General features: G+C 40.8%; 1 protein-coding gene across 4 annotated transcripts in view; it reads left to right on the top strand.

Moving 5' to 3' along the window:
- The window catches only part of TIMM44 (translocase of inner mitochondrial membrane 44), a 109,005-nt gene that overhangs the window by 69,592 nt on the left and 21,515 nt on the right, over positions 1-17,898 (top strand). For all 4 annotated transcript variants that reach the window (XM_033953629.1, XM_033953628.1, XM_033953631.1 and 1 more), the window contains exons 11-12: positions 7,399-7,488; positions 11,207-11,317. In XM_033953629.1, coding sequence (XP_033809520.1) covers positions 7,399-7,488; positions 11,207-11,317 — 201 coding nt within the window. The remainder of the gene's footprint in view (positions 1-7,398; positions 7,489-11,206; positions 11,318-17,898) is intronic.

Below are 17,898 nucleotides of genomic sequence, written 5' to 3'. Positions count from 1 at the left end.
TTTTTAGAAAACATTTTGACACACGTGAAATAAGCATCCATGGACATCAATTTTTGGAAAAACAAATTCAAAAGCGTTTACAGCTGTTCTTTCAAAATTGCAAACAATTTATAATGGCTGAAAAATAGGACAAAGGTATCTAATTGCATTCAAAAATCAAACATAAATTTCCTCACACCTATTTGGTAGCAGTGCATAAACAAAAGGGACAAACTGATCCTCAACAAAGTATAAAATTGGGAAAAATGTCTAGAGAAACTTTAAAGGTTCCATTGGTGTATAAATTTTCAGACTGTTCCAGTAAGTGTAGATTTTGCTATGTTGAAAAAATTAGGATTCGGTTATTTCCAGCGCCTGAATCAAAAAGTGAAAAATTCTGACCATTTTTCAGTTTGCTTAAAGTTATCAGAAATCTGAAGATCCTCTAAATCAGGGGTCTCAAAGTCCCTCCTAGAGGGCCGCAATCCAGTCGGGTTTTCAGGATTTCCCCAATGAATATGCATGCACTGCTTTCAATGCATATTCATTGGGGAAATCCTGAAAACCTGACTAGATTGCGGCCCTCAAGGAGGGACTTTGAGATCCCTGCTCTAAATCCTTCGGCTTTTGCTGAATCATTTGTTTCAACTGCTTTTAAAACTTTTGTGCAAATGGCATCAGGCAAATGAGAATGATCACCTTTAACGATTACTGTTGAACCATCTATCGCATTGATATCAGTATGACAAAATGTGGCCTTATTAATACCGGACAAGACTGAAACACTGTCAAAAATAAAGGCTGTTAACTAAAGGAAAGGGAGAACTATTACAAAGACTTTTTTTTTTTTTATATATAATATTTCTTTATTGAGCAAACCATCAAACATAAAACAGAACAGTGCACAAGAACATCCAATATGCTCACCTCCGGTCTCTATGTCCACTCTGGTCACCCTGCTTGCTTTGGCTCAGTGGTTCCCAAACCTGTCCTGGGGGACCCCCAGCCAGTCAGGTTTTCCAGATATCCCTAATGAATATGCATGAGAGAGATTTGCATATAATGGAAGTGACAGGTATGCAAATCTCTCTCATGCATATTCATTAGGGATATCTGGAAAACCTGACTGGCTGGGGGTCCCCCAGGACAGGTTTGGGAACCACTGCTTTGGCTTATTGGGGGTTAGGCTTGCACCAGCATTCCTTTCCCCAAGGGTTGCCTGAGAACCAGACCTTGGACAGTTATGGTGAGGCTAAAGTCCCTCTGGTCACCTTAGTCACTGTTCACTTTGGTTTACCAGGGCTTAGGCTTACGCCAACATTACTCTCCTGAGAGTCACCTGAGAGCTAGACCTTGGGACAGTTATGGTGAGGTTAAGTCCCTCTGGTTACTTCCGGTCACTTGCATCCTACCAATTATAGTAGACCCTTATAAAAGATTGGGCTGCCATTATTTTGGAGGATGATTATAATAAAGCTTTTAACCTCTCTTTCAGGTCTGTCTTATGTACAGACAAGTTTCAGGATTTCCATGATGAATATGCATACTTACATTACTTTAATGAAGCTAAATTGTTGTCAGCAACTGTCATATAAATAATTTTACTGTACTCTAAACATGGAATAATAATAATTCAGTGTAACAGTTCAAAAGTTGTTAAATTCAAAATTTATTACACATCTCGCTATCAAATTTAATAGCAATTACATTATTTTACTTTTTCATATTGCAATTACATCACATTCGCCAGACTTGCACATTAAAACTTATTACAATTTGTTTTAGCCCAAATCAGCAGACCAAAAAAAAACCTAATCCTTGCACATAATTATCAAACTATTTGCTGACTAAATAGACAAAAAGCCTTAAAACTGCAAATGGCAATCCTGTTCATATGTAAACAAGAAACGGTAAAAATAAGCAACCACTATGCAAACTTGTCTCCTATGTCAGGTTCTGTATGTCACCATTCATCTTCAGGAGTTGAACCTGGCAGCAGTTTCTCAACCGGTTATTTGTAGCTAGATATGATTACATTACATTACATTAGGGATTTCTATTCTGCCATTACCTTGCAGTTCAAGGCGGATTACAAAAGAATTATCCAAGATGTATTACAACAAGAACTTACCAAAAAAAATATATATATATTGGTCATTTTCAAAAAGAGTAAGAAATGGGTAAGGTTATTTGTTTGGGGTAGTTGGCTTTAGTGAGAGATGGAGTTTGAGACTTGCGGTATTATTTCTTTTTTCAGAGTTTTCTTGAAGAGTATGGTCTTTATTTCTTTTCTAAAAGTCTTGTAGTCGAGGGATGCCGTCAGTAGATTGGCGATTTGGTTGTCTAGTTTGGCTGCTTGAGTGGCCAGGAGGCCATCATATAGTTTTTTTCCGTTTGACCTCCTTAATTGGGGGGTATGAGAATGGGGTGTGAGTTTTCCTATGTCTGGTTGTGGTGTTGTGGATGAGGCGGTTATTCAGGTGGTTTGGACTGTCTCCGTATAAAGTCTTAAATAGTAGGCAGTAGAATTTAAATTGTATTCTTGCTGGGATCGGAAGCCAATGCGATTGGAGATATGCTTCTGTAATGTGATCATGTTTCTTTAATGAGTAGATGAGTCTTAGTGCTGTGTTTTGGATAGTTTGTAGTTGTTTTGTTATGGTTGTACGGCATGGGAGGTAGAGGATATTACAGTAGTCAAGTAGGCCTAGTATTAAGGACTGAACTATGAGCTGGAATTGTTTTCTCGAAGAATTTCCAAACTTGTCTTAAGTTTCTCATGACTAAGAATGACTTTTGTATTGTTTTATTGATTTGCGGTTGCATGGTGCAGCATCTGTCGATAGTTATTCCTTGCAGTTTTAGGGTGGTTTGTATGGGGTAGTTGATTGCGTTGATTTCAATGTTGGTTATGGTTGGTATTTTGTTGTTTTCTAGGAGGATGGATTGCGTTGATTTCAATGTTGGTTATGGTTGGTATTTTGTTGTTTTCTAGGAGGATGAATTTCGTTTTATCTGGGTTCAAGGAGGTTATGCCTTGTTTGTCCAGGTGAGAGCTGAGGGAGGCTGTATAGAGATTGAAGAGAGTCGGGGATAGAGGGGATCCTTGGGGAACTCCGCAGGGGTTTGACCAAGGTTCAGATTTTTGTTTGTCTGATTTTACTCTATAGGTTCTTGATTTAAGGAATCCTTCAAACCATGTGTATACTTTATCTGTGATACCTATTGTATCCAGGATTTGTAGTAGAATGTTATGGTCCACCAAGTCGAATGCAGCGGTAAGGTCTAGTTGTATGAGCATCATTTTTTTTCCTGTGCTGAGATGTTGTCTGGCTGTGTCCAAGAGAGATCCTAGTAGTGTTTCCGTGCTGAAGTTGTTTCTGAAGCCGGATTGTGTGGGATGGAGTATGTTATGGTTTTCTAGGTAATTGGAGAGGAGTTTGACAACTAGTCCTTCTATTATAAGGTAGGTAGAACTTTTTGTGTATTCTTATTGAATTAGGAGTTTTGTATGAGCATTAGGGAATATACTGTATATTGTACAGTACATGTTTTTAGTACTATCTGTTAGAAGAGAGGCTCATGCTATTGTGAGACACATGAGTGAGAGACTCGGCAGTTTCTACTCCTGAAGGCAAAATACAGAACCTGTACCAAGTTGAACAAAAGGAAAACAGTAGGTTCCTTTAAGAAGGTTAATGAGAGACTAATGTGTGACCCTTATGGAAACTTGGGACCCGATTCACTAACCTGCCCGATCGTGACCGATCTGGGCAGGGCTGATTGATTCTGAAAGCAAGAATATTCTAATGGGGGCCGACACAGATTGCTAGGTAGCGATCCTGACGCATGCGCAGACCATCTACTTTGCCTGTAGATGGTCTGCGCATGTGTTTTGCTGTCTGTGTTTTTTTATGGGGGTTTTTTTTGGGTTTTTTTTTTTTTTTTACTGGCCCTGACTCACCTGCTCTCTGCCACCCTTCCCTGCAGTGCGAACCCATGGTTTTAACCTGCGAGTTTAAAGTGGGTTAAAACCACAGGCTCGCACTGCAGGATAGGGCGGCAGAGTGCAGGAGAGTCGGGGGAGGCAGAGAGCAGGTCGCAGCGGAGAGCTGGAGAGGCAGAGAGCAGATCGTGGTGGAGAGCAGGAGAGCCGGGTAGGCCGAGAAGAGAGTAGGTAGGCAGAAAGCAGGTCGCAGCAGAGAGAAGGTCGCGGCAGAGAGCTGGGGTGGCAGAGAGAAGGTCGTGGCAGAAATCTGGGGAGGCAGAGAGCAGGTCGCAGCAGAGAGCAAGAGAGCCAGATAGGCAGAGAGCTGGGGAGTCAGAGAGAGAGTCGGGGAAGCAGAGAGAAGGACGCGGCAGAGAGCTGGGGAGCCAGAGAGAGAGTCGGGGAGGCAGAGAGCAGGTCGCAGCAGAGAACAAGAGAGCTGGGTAGGCAGAGAGAAGGTCGTGGCAGAGAGCTGGGGAGCTAGAGAGAAGGTTGCGGCAGAGAGCTGGGGAGGCAGAGAGAAGGTCACAGCAGAGATCTGGGGAGGCAGAGAGCAGGTCGCAGCAGAGAGCAAGAGAGCCAGATAGGCAGAGAGCTGGGGAGCCAGAGAGAGAGTCGGGGAGGCAGAGAGCAGGTCGCAGCAGAGAGCAAGAGAGCTGGGTAGGCAGAGAGAAGGTTGTGGCAGAGAGCAGGGGAGCTAGAGAGAAGGTTGCGGCAGAGAGCTGGGGAGCCAGAGAAAGAGTCAGGGAGGCAGAGAGAAGGTCGCGGCAGAGAGCTGGGGAGCCAGAGAGAGAGTCGGGGAGGCAGAGAGAAGGTCGCAGCAGAGAGCTGGGGAGCCAGAGAGAAGGTCGCAGCAGAGATCTGGGGAGCCAGAGAGAGAGAGTCAGGAGGTAGAGAGCAGGTCGCAGCAGAGAGCAAGAGAGCCGGGTAGGCAGAGAAAAAGTCGCGGCAGAAAGCTGGGGAGCCAGAGAGAGAGTCAGGGGAGGCGGAGATCAGGGGAGCCAAAGAGAGAGTCAGGGGAGCCAGAGAGCAGTTTATTTCAGGGCTGCAGGGCTGGCAGAACATTCGGAAAGGAGGTGAGCAACTGGTCCCCAGCAGTCGCTTCTTGTTGATCAGCCAGCCCAGTCGGTGTTAAACATTTTTGTTTAGTGAATCGCGTCCCTGCCTACTTTGCATGCCGTTTCCCTCATTTGCATGCATGGATCGGAATCAGATCGGTGCATAGGTTAGTGATTCAGGTCGGAGGGAGATCAGGTCGCAAAGGGCTCGCATACCGATCAGTACATGATCGGTTTGCTTAGTGACTGACAGAGAAGGAGACAAGTTTGCACAGTAGTTGCTTATTTGCACAGTCTTTTGTTTACATATGAACCATTTAGTTGGCACAATAGTATGGTAATTGTGTGCGAGGACTAGGTTTTTTGAGACTGTCGAGTTGGGTTAAAACAAATTATAATAAAGTTTTAATGAATATGTCTGAGGAATGTGGTATGAATGAGATATGACTGTAATTATAGTGCAGCAATTGCAATATGAAAAAGTAAAATAATTGTTAAATATGATAGAGATTTCTAGTAAATTTTGAATTTAACAACTTTTGAACTGTTACATTGAATTATTATTACATGTTTAGAATACAGTAAAATTATTTATATGACGGTTGACAATAATTAGCTTCATTAACCAGCAGAAGAAGGGAGGTGTTGATGTCCCTATATAGGTCATTGGTGAGGCCACACCTGGAGTATTGTGTTCAGTTTTGGAGGCTGTATCTGGTGAAGGTTATAAAGACTTGAAGCGGTCTAGAAGAAGGCGATGAAAATGGTAAGGGGTTTGAATATAAGAAAAGACTGGAAGACCTGAATATGTATACTCTGGAGGAGAGGAGGGACAGAGGAGATATGATACAGATGATTAAATACTTGAAAGGTATTAATATAGAACCAAATCTTTTCCAAAGAAGAGAAAATGGTAAAACTTGAAGGCATCATTTGAGGTTATGAGAAGGAAGACTTAGGAGCAATGTTAGGAAAATTTTTTTCATGGAGAGGGTAGTAGACGCTTGGAATGCCCTCCCGAAGGATGTGATGGAGAAGAAAATGGTGATAGAATTTAAAAAAGCATGGGATAAAAATAGAGGATCTCTAATTAGAAAATGAAAGATGTAAATTAAAGAACTAAGACTTGCACGGTCTGTGTCACATATATGGTAATTTGGTGTAGGATGATCTGGGGAGGGCATCAATGGGAACTCCACTAACTTGGAACATGAGTATATTACTGGACAGACTTTATGGTAGATATCCTGCAAACATAATGGTTGGATAGGCTGGAGTGAGCTTGGACAGCAACTTCAGCATTTGGAACCTAAGACAATACCAGGTGGATGTTACAGTCTATGACCCAGAAATAATAATGAAGAGACAAGTTAATTTGATCATGTATTTTTAATGGGTATAACTTATGGGCAGACTGGATGGACCGTTCAGATCTTTATCTGCCGTCATTTACTATGCTATTAAAGTAGGGTAAGAATACAAGTTGAAGCTATTTAGGAGGTTTCTCACCATATTGTATTAATAATGAATATGCATGAGAGATTTGCATATAATGGAGCTAGTAGGCACACATTTGCCATGCATATTCATTAGGACAGGTATAAGAGGAACTAGTTTATGCTGCTTGTATGTGTCTGCTGGTGGTGGTGTAAAAACGTTGAGACTCTTTGAGATCCAAATGGGAAGGATTGAGGTCTGCATCTTGGCTTCTTGGTGCGAGTGAATGGTAGGGAGGAAAGAGAGATTGTACATGATTAAAAGATGGAAGAAAGTATAGTGAAGAGCTGTGTATGATCTCCTTTTTAAAGGAAGAAGTGAGGCTGTACAGCAGTGTATCGCAAACTGTGCTGCAAAATGCTGGCGAGGAGGAGAGGTGCTGGCTGACTGCTTACAAGTCGTGCCTCTCGTGGTCACATGTTCCGTAGGCAGTCAGCCGGCGATGGCGCCTCTTCTCCTCTCTCTACCTCTCCAGCACCCCCCCATACCAGCGGTAATAGGAGGCTCAGGGCCACGGCTGGAGGGCATCCATGCATTCGCAGACGTCGATGTGATGATGTCACACATGCACATGGCGTCATGGTGTCAACACATCATTGTGTCGTGTGTTTCTCCAGCCACGGCCCCGCTTTTAGTGTGCCACGGTTTCAAAAAATTTGCGGCACCCTGTTGTACAGAAAAGCATCTTGATGAGAACTGAAAGAAAGAGGCCTTACCTCAGGATAGTGTTAAACTGTGCTTTGCATTTGGATTGTGGCATAGTTCATTCTGTGGACCAAGCAGCTGGTTGGACATGTTGGGGTGAGGGGGGATTCCTCCTGCTTGGGAGACTTTTATTTAGGTGGGTAACATGGTTTCATCTTGTCTCATTTTCAGACATACAGCCAGCTAGCTCAGCCGATCCAGCAAGCCAAGGCTATGGGACTGCAGTTTCATTCCAAGATCCTGGACATCGACAACATTGATGTGAGTCGTCACTTACCTGAAGAATATGAAATCTGTAATAGTGGGGAACTGATAACACAGGATTAAGAACGGAATGAAGTATTAATAGTAATAACTCGCATGCAATTAACACAGGATAGAGAGGGTATTATTACCGGTAGCCCAAGATTGCGAAGAGTTAAAGACTAGAGAATGACACGGTGGCTGTTACCCGCGGCTATCCCGCCGAAATGGTGGGGGAGGAAAAAGTGCTCATTGCAGGCACGGGGACAAGGCCATCCACTGCCCCGTGGAGCGGTGAATGGCCTTGTCCCCACAGTTAAGGGAGGGAATGTGCGCGGCCACTGATTACATGCGGCCCCCCTCCTTCCTACCTACCGGCCAAATCTATCTCCCTCCCTCCCCCTTATCTTCACGGCGCGTTAGTTTCCAAAGTAACTTGCTCAAGCTGGCCGGAGCCTGCCTGCAGTTGCGTGTGTCTATGGGCGGGAGCTTCTCCTCTGACACAACTTCCGGTTGCGTCGGAGGAGAAGCTTCCGCCCACATACACACGTGACTGCAGGCCGGCTCCGGCGGCTTGAGCAAGTTACTCTGGGAAGTAACTTAAAATGTGCCGTGAAGATAAGGGGGAGGGAGGGAGATTCTCGGGCCGCGCAAGGGGTGCTGAAAGGCGGTGAGGTGGCGATAGGGAAGGGTGGTGGAGGAAAAGAAAGGAACAGACGCAGAAGGGGGAGTGGAGAGGAACAGACGCTGAAAAGAAATGGGGGAACAGAGAGTGGGCAGAAGACAGAGATGCCAGACTATGCGGGGAGCAGAGGGAAGAAGATGCAGCTGCACATAACTCTCTTTGGCCTTGATAAATAGGATGGGAGAGAAAACTATACAAACATGGGCTTTGAAGCCAGGATAATCGCTGGCACTTACAGGCTCTGCTCTGTCATTAAAGGTGTCTTTGCATAACTTTGGTAAATATTATGACCACATGGCTCAGTTGTAATCCAATTTCATAGAAACATGATGGCAGATAAGGCCAAATGGTCCATCTAGTCTGCCCATTCGCAGTAACCATTATCTCTTTCTCTCTCTGAGAAATCCCACATGCCTATCCCAGGCCCTTTTGAATTCAGACATGATCTCTGTCTCCACCACCTTTTCTGGGAGACTGTTCCATTCATCTACCACTTTTTCTGTAAAAAAAAAAGTATTTCCTTAGATTACTCCGGAGCCTATCACCTCTTAACTTCATCCTATGCCCTTTCATTGCAGAGTTTCCTTTCAAATGAAAGAGATTCGACTCATGCGCATTTACATTGTGTAATAATAATAATAACAGTTTATATGCTACAGGACCGTGAAGTTCTATGCGGTTTACAATGATTAGAAATGCTACAAATTGAGTAGAACTGACGAGTTAAACTAGTGAATAGCGGCTCTAGAGATCAATTAAAGTGGGAAAGATTGTACAAATCAGCTGCCTAAGTACTGCAGGAACAGATATGTTTTTGGTGTCTCTTGAATTCTCCATAAGTATTAGTTCCGGGTCTTTACCCCATAATGCTGCTTGATATGAGAGAAGATGTTGATGGTGACTTTTTTGAATTTGCATCCTCTAACCGGTGGGGATATAAAATTCAAGTGTGAGCTTCTCTTATGTCTGTTGGTTGGGAAGGAGAAAAGGTCATTTATATAGTTAGGGACTAAACCGAACAGTACCTTAAAGCAGAAGCATCTTAAACTTCACACGTGCCTCCATCGGCAACCAATGCAGGAGTCGGTAGGAAGGAGTTACATGGTCAAACTTCTTCAACCCAAAAATCAGTCTGACCGCTGCGTTTTGCACCAGTTGTAATCACTGTATATTCTTCTGGGTAATTTCCAGATAGGCGATGTTACAGAAGTCAAGTTGGTTCAATATAAGGGATTGAACTAGAATTCTGAATGAAGAAGCATCAAAATATGCTCTGATGGACCGAAGCTTCCAGAGAGTAAAGAAACCCTTTCTAACCAAAGCTTCCACCTGGTCTTTTATGGTTACACCCAGAACCTTCATAGTTTGTTGAATAGGGTAACTAAGTTTATTGATGCACAATGAAGTTTTTGTATCAAGTGGGTGAGATGAAGCTACAAAGAATTTTGTTTTTTCTGAGTTAAGCTTCAGTCTAAATTCAGTCATCCATTGTGCTATCATGTCTAATACTTCTGTTGCCATGGAAGTAGCTTCAGAGTGGTAGTGAATGGGATAATGATCATAAAGTCGTCTGCATAGCTGAATACTTTTATCCCCAGCTGGGTCAGTTGCGCACCTAATGATGACAGGTAAACGTTGAAAAGCAGTGGGGATAGTGGTGACCCTTGCGGAACGCCAAATTGATTACTCCAGGTATTGGAGAGATTATAATTAAAGCGTACTTGGTAGGTGCAGAACATAAGGAAACCTCGGAACCAGTTTAGCACCTCACCTCTGATACCAATTGCATCTAAGCATTGTAACAATTTCCCATGGTCCACTAAGTCAAAGGCAGAGCTCATGTCAAATTGCATAATCAGGGTATTCAGGCCCCTACTAAACAAGAAACGTAAATTATCCAAGATGGCCGCAATTACTGTCTCAGTGCTAAACATAGGTCTGAATCCGGATTGAGTTTCATGTAGCAGAGAGAACTGGTCAAGATATTCCATTTTTACAAAAAATGGAATGGATGCTACTGGTCTGTAATTGGTTACTGATGCTAATGATTCTTTACGATTTTTTGGAATTGGGGTTATTGTAATGTGACCATTAGAAACATAGAAGATGACAGTAGAAAAGGGCTACAGCCCATCAAGTCTTCCCACTCTGCTTACCCACCCCCTGTCTATGCCCTAATGACCCAATTTTCTTATCTTGACCCTCGTAGGGATTCCACATGGGTATCCCATTTATTCTTAAGTCTGGCATGCTGTCTGCCTCGATCACCTGCACTGGAAGCTTGTTCCAATGATCAACCACTCTCTCAGTGAAGAAATACTTTCTGGTGTCGCCATGAAATTTTCCGCCCCTGAGTTTGAGCGGGTGCCCTCTTGTGGCCGAGGGTCCCTTGAGAAAGAAAATATCATCTTCCACTTTGACACGTCCCGTGAGGTACTTAAATGTTTCGATCATGTCTCCCCTCTCCCTACGTTCCTCGAGAGTGTAGAGCTGCAATTTGTTCAGTCTCTCTTCATACGAGAGACCCTTGAGCCCCAAGATCATCCTGGTGGCCATCCGCTGAACCGATTCAATTCTGCGCACATCTTTACTGTAATGTGGCCTCCAGAATTGCACACAGTACTCCACATTATTAGTAAGGAATTTTCAAATATTTAACTTATTGGTCAAGCAATTCAATAAAGTTAGTTTAAATTTTAATGGGGCTGCTTTCATAATTTCTGGGGGACAGGAGTCCAAAATGCAGTATGATTTAGTGTATTTGTTGTATAGTTTGATAAACTTGTTCCATTCTAAATTTTGGAAGGAATTCCAGATCATATCTGCCGGTATTTCATTTCCTTGTATATTAACTGTTTGATGATTGTATATGTTATTCGTCAGACAATTAATTCTTAAGTTTTTAATTTTTGAGTCAGAGTCTTTAGGAGACCTTGGGTGAATCACTTTTTCTCCCTGTGCCTCTAATACCAGCTTTGTCGTTGGCTCTGTAAGACCTTGAACAAGTAACTGGCTCCCTGTGATCCTCCTAAAAGTTTTCTCTTCTTGCAGCTGGCGATGGGGAAGATGATGGAGCAGGGGCCCGTTTTGATTATCACTTTCCAGGCACAAATTGTTATGGTGATTAAGAACCAGAATGAGGACGTGGTGGAAGGAGACCCAGTAAGTAAATGTAGTCATGTTTACAAGAAGAGAAGCTTTCTTAATTTCAGCTTGGGTTCTTCAGATGTCCCTGTTTGTCATGATTAGTAGCCTTGTATGTAAAACATGAAAACATTTGCACCTCGAGCTCAGTCAGGACTGGCTTTATAATCCAGGTAGAAAAGTGTTAAGATAATGCTTCTGGTGCAAAAGGTACATCAGTCTTGACCAGTGGCTTATTTTCCTCTCTAACTGAATTGTGTAGAAAATAACCTACCTTTTATCCTTAGACAAGCTGGCAGCATATTCTCACATGTGGGTGATGCCATCCATGGAGTCTAGTATGGATAGTGTAAAAGTGTACTGCCACTTTAAGCTTTAGAAAGCTTTAAGACTGCCTGCACCGCACATGCGCCTTCCCGCCCGACGCCAGCTCTTGAGGTTGTCAGTTTTTTCTTTTCCAAGGAGTGAAGAAGATGTATTTGAATTTGTTCCTTCGAGTTGCCTTCCCCACTTCAATTTTCTTCATGTTTTACTGTTATCTTACTACTTTGTCTGTTGTTTTTCTTTTCTTTATATCAAGGAAGATCTTGCCTCACCAATTTGCTTGAATTCTTTGAAGGTGTGAATACACATGTGGATAAAGGTGAACTGGCTGATATAGTATATCTAGATTTTCCGAAAGCTTTTAAAGTTCCTCATGAGAGGCTCCTGAGAAAATTAAAGAGTCATGGGTTAGGAGGCAAAGTTCAATTTTGGATTAGGAATTGGTTATCGGATAGAAAACAGTTACTCTAATGATCAGATATCTTAGCACATAGGTAATCTATATTTGGGGTTGGGATGGGGAATGTATATCATATGGAAATAGGAATATTGATAAAAAGGGAGGGTATTTATTTTATCTTACAAGAATATTTGATTGTAAATACAAGTGATATGTGAAAATTGTATTTATTATGTATAATTCACTTGATGTAAGAATCAAAAATGAATAAAGAATTATAAAAAAAAAAGGATAGAAAACAGAAGGTAGGGTTAAATGGTCATTTTTCGCAATGGAGGAGAGTAAACAGTGGAGTGCCTTTTGCACCAGAAGGAAAGATTAGATTCTTAACTCAATAATCTTCGTTCTAGTAGAAAGTTACATCAGTCTTGACGACCCATCCTGTCAAATAGTTTTGCCTGTTTACTGTCTCAGACGGATATTGTCTATAAAGGTTAGGATCTTCTATTGTCAGACAGGTCTAAAGAGTAAAGAGACATTTCTGTTGTTAAGAGGCAAGTGAGAGTATGACTGTTCCATGAGTGTTAGTGCTAGCTGAACTCAGGTAGGTGGCTTGTTCGTTCCACCTTATTTTCCGTGCTGTTTTTTATTGACATTGTTTGTTTAACAATAATTATGCAGTGCAGAATAGAAGTGATTTGTCGGAGAGGTTCCCTGTACCCCTCCTCCTTATTTCTCATCTTATAGTGGTTTACAACTGCTTTGAGACAAACTGAGGAGCTTCAGCACAGCCCAGTGAGGAAGAGAGCAGAGCCGAAAAAGATAGATGGTCTTCTACACAACTCAAAGAGGAAAATAACCTACTGGTCAAGACTGATGTACCTTACTACCAGAAAGATTATTAAGGTAAGAACCTAGTCTTTCCTCTTTTTTCTGACAGGAGGGAAAATGCTGCCTTGACTAGTAGTAATAATAGCAGCCAGCTTGTTTTTAAAACACTCTGCTTATGCACACTAGCACTTACACAACTGCAAGTCTCAACTAGTAAATGCTACTTTTCCCTCTGTTTTTTTTGGAAAAAATATAGTTACTTACCTGTAACGGAGATACTTCACTGACTGCTATTCTCCCTTTTTCTGGAACCACTCATTGGGTTCTCACTTATGGCTATGATATGCACTGTTCTGGGGAGGTAATTGCTGCCACAAGAGCTCTCATGTACACAAGAATAGATTTTTTTATTTTTATTTTTTTAATATCTTATCTGCACAACTACTGTTTTTGAAGGGATAATATCATCACCAGTCATGGCTGCATTTTTCTGTACTTTGAAGAAAGCAAAATTGCTTACCCTGCACTTCAGTTGATGTCATCTAATGAAGTCCATGTGCCAGATTTCTCCAGTAGCTCAGAAAAGATAACGTGTTTTTCTTTATCTTTTAAAAATTTTTCTGAATAGCTTAGAAGTTTAATTAAAACTTCTCTGAGAAAGCATAGGGGGTTCCTGTGCTACCTCGCTCTGTGACATTCCTTTGGTCCATATCCAAGCAAAAATAAAGGGTTCTTCTCTTTTTGTGTGTGTGTGGGTTTTTTTTTTTGTTTTTTTTTGAAGGGCATGAGGGAGGGTGAGTGGGGCTGCAGTCTCCTGCTGTCTATAGAGAACTCCTGTTACAGATAAACAACTTTCCTTTCTCTACAGACAGCATTGGGGAATGTAGGCACACTCCAATTTACTCCAACAAATTTTCTGTCCAAGTGGCCCAGATACAAACAAACAGAAATCATGTGGGAGGGGGATGAAAAGGATATTAAACAGTTAACATGCATATAAATTGCATAGAACTGCATGACCAAAAATTTGCCGTGCAAGCTGCTTGAAGATTAGCTATGGGAGGATTATGTATGAAACTTCTGTAGTCCTATTTGTCGCCGAGATTCCACACCTTAAAGTGAATAGCAAAAGGAAATACATATCCTGAGGTTCTTTTAGGAACAGATGAATCTAGCTTACTGAGATTATGATATGAGTAGCTAGATAAATGTTCTGAAATCTATTTGTTCATTGGAGATAGTTTGTGTACAGTCAAGAAAGGCAGTTTTTCAGTCTGTTATGAATAAGGTGGCAAAAAGAATCCATGGTTTGGTTTGGATAAGTGAAGAAGTATTTTGTTATGAAAAAACTGGTAGGCTTTGAAGTTCTCTTATCCACCGACAGTAGTTATAGTGACTAGAAAAATAGTCTTCCAGGCTAACTGTTTCATTGAAGCTGCTCCCAGGCGCTCATATGGATGCTTCATGAGTTTGGCCAATATGACATTGAGGTCTCATGCTGGATGAGGGATTCTCATGGGATTATCTCATGTTCATGAGGCCTTTCATGAAGTGAGATATAATAGGATGGGTGGTGAGAAACTTTACCTGAAGGAAACAATAATGAGCTTAAATGGCCATGAGATATAGCTGGATTGATGATGATCAATGTCTTGATCCAAAAGGTGGAGCAGATATGTAGGGATTGTTGGAGGGTAGGTAATGGGGGTCTTTTGTTGTTTGTTTTTATTATGGGTGCATTGTCACTTAGTCTGATAAGATCTTTGAGTTGTTTTTCTTAAAACTAGGAGTACTTGTTTTATGCAGGTATGATAGAAATTCAATTAAGTCCCACTTAATTTCCAGGCTGTTGGGACAGGGTCTTAAGTTTGGGGTGCAAAACCCATCCATCTTCCTGTGTCAGAAATATAGAGTGATGAGCAAGTGGTTGGTATATAGACAGGGTTAGTAAACATGAAAAACATTTTTTGACTTTGATTACTCTGGAACCTATCACCTCTTAACTCCATCCTATGCCCTCTCATTCCATGCAAATCTTCTGAAATACCCTGGGAGTGATGGGAAATGGATGTAACATGTACAGTAGATTCTGGTTTCAAGGAATGGCAAATGCATCTGGAGAAGTTGTTGGCTTGGGTGTAGGGAGCAGAACAGTACAAACTTTTCATTGTCCTGTGAAGCACAAAGGTCTGAAGAGGATGTTCCTCATAGATCAAACAACTTTTAGGATAGTGGTTGAGTCTAGGGACCACTTGTGAGAATTCAGTTTGCAGCTGAGAAAATCTGTTGTTCAGTTATTTTGGCTTAAATGGTACATAGCTTGAAGAGCAACTTTCAGCTGGACAGTCTATGTTGACTATAGCTCACTGAACAGTTTACAAACTTTACAGCTTCCCTGAAAAAGTTTTGTACTGAAAAACAGGACTTCTCTGAATGGCCAAACAATGTTGAACTCACTCTTAAATTATATTGGCAATTGTATGAAGTTCCTTTTCAGTTAACCTTTACTTCTGTAATCTTAGTGTTACCAGCCAGACTCTTTCTTGAACAGCTTTCTTTAATAACATGAAGTAAAGAATGAACATTTATAATTGATGAGTGGGCAGACTGGATGGACCATTCAGGTCTTTATATGCCGTCATTTACTATGTTACTGTACCAGCCCCTCCTATTCAAAAAGGGAGCTGGGAGTGTGTCCACACCTTGTGGAAATGACACTGTTCTCCAGTCTTAGATATAAAACTAAGTTGTATTAGATTATTAGAAATAAAGATGAAAACCTGGTAGGAGAACAGTGCTAGTCTCAGGTTCTCATACAGCCATGCGATCCACAAATATGGCAACTGTTCTCTCTCAGACTGACGAAGAAGGGCGGGCTTGAGCTCTGTGGATGCAGCCTAGCTCTCTGGGAGAAGTAAAGCCCTCGGGGTATTTAAGTTCACAAAGCACACCTTACATATACATCTTAACATAAACACAAACTTGTTCTTATATAAGCAATTGAGCAAATGCCCACATTAGTGGGGGCAGAACACAGTAAAATTACATATTTTTAGAGTTTCTCGGCAGAGCAAATGGGGATCATAAGCCCAGTTGTTTAGGTAACATATGATCACCTGATTTGACCACTACATCACTGCTGAGTTCTAGAAGATTTATATAGATTTTGTTCATATTTGTTCCATGAATCTTGAGTCCTTAAGTGTAAAAAAAAAAAAAAAATCCCAAAAGCAACCAAAAAAACTCCCTATCCTGTAGTGGATGCATTTGTAAAAATTAATAATAATAACAGTTTATATACCGCAAGGCCGTAAAGTTCTATGCAGTTTGCAATACAACAAATTGAATAAAACTAAAAAGTTAAAAGCCAAAAACTAAAAAGTTAAAAGCCAATAAAAAAACCCTAAAAAGATCTGATTATTGCTTGATAAAATTCTACAAATCTGCTACCTAAGTACTTAAAAAACAGATGTTTTTAGATGTCTCCTAAATTCCCCATAAGTATCAGTAAGCAGAAGCAATTGTTCTAGATCTTTGCCCCATAATGCTGCCTGATATGAAAAAAGATATTGATAATTTTTTTTAAGTTTACATCCTCTAACCGGCGGAAAAACAAAATTCAGGTGTGAGCTTCTCTTATGTCTGTTGGTTGCAAAAGAGAAAAAGCTCAGTTATGTATTTAGGAGCTAAACCAAATAAAACCTTAAAACAAAAACAACCAAACTTAAACTTTACACGCGCCTCCATCGGCAACCAGTGCAGCACTCGATAGGAAGGTGTTACATGATCGTATTTCTTCAACCTGAAAATTAACCTGACTGCCGCATTTTGTACCATTTGCAATCGTTGCATATTCTTCTGAGAAATTGCAGTAATCAATATACCAAAATTCTAAATGATGAAACATCAAAATACGCTCTATGGACCGAAGCTTCTAAAGAGTATAGAAACCCTTTCTAACCAAAGAGTTCACCTGGTCCTTCATAGTCAAACCCTGGTCCAGAACCAATTAATTGTGATAGATGAGGTTGGAGAGGATATTCTACAGTGAGATTCAAATGTTGAAGCCAGAAAACTTCAACAGAAAGTGTACTTTTGTCATATGATTCTTATTGCTGAGGAGCTGAAAATACATTTTAGATGCCATTGGAGATGACGAGTTACCTTTAGAGGCCAGAACTAAATTTAAGCTTTACTGTTTTATTTTTTAAATTCTTAATAGTTTAGCCCCAATATATTTATATAAATTTATAGATTTTTTTTATTTTTCATTCTAATTCTGGTACATGTAACCAATTGAAACTAAAATTCCTTTTATTATGGGTATTAAATTTTAAAAAATGTGTTTTTTCTCTGTCTCTTTCCTATTGTGCCACTAAATTGTGGAACTTGATACCAGCTTTGACAATGCAAATATATGTTTTTGGCATGGTTTCATAGGAAAATCAAAACTGCTATTTCAGAAGTTTTATTTTGAATTGAATTTTATATTGATTTCAAGTGGTTTTTATTATGTAACTGTTTAGATTGAATTTGTTATAATTCAGGATGTATTGATCCTTCCTTGCCTTTGATTACTGTAATCCACCTTGAACCTATGGTTGGTGAAAGCAGAATATAAATAATAGATAAAGTGAAAAGAAATTGCAATCTGGCCAAAGGAATTACATATATTTTTACTTCCATATGCTCTAGAAGATGCTGCTTATTCTTCAATAAAGAAAATGTTTAAAAATAAAATGCAGGAGGCTGTAAGCTAGAGCTGGATATATGTGAGGCAACTTGGAAGAAAGAATCTGAAGAGTTTGTCGTCTGTCAAAAAAGACCTTGTTAGCCATAGTGTCTGAATGAGCTCTGAACTAGAGCTCTTGTAGAGATTAGTGTGGACTTTTCAACACTGGTGAGAGAACTTAGGGTTTGAACATTTAAGATGTGAAGAGCAGCAAACTGAAAGGACTGGAGATTGGCCAGCCATGAAAATATGGAAAGGCATATTGGCCTTGTTTTTATTTATTTATTTTTATTTTTATCCCGTCCTCCCAGT

Source organism: Geotrypetes seraphini, chromosome 8, assembly GCF_902459505.1.
Source record: "Geotrypetes seraphini chromosome 8, aGeoSer1.1, whole genome shotgun sequence".
Lineage (NCBI taxonomy): Eukaryota > Metazoa > Chordata > Amphibia > Gymnophiona > Dermophiidae > Geotrypetes > Geotrypetes seraphini.
Note: the sequence above shows the minus strand (reverse complement) of the source record. Positions and strands in the feature narration are given on the sequence as shown.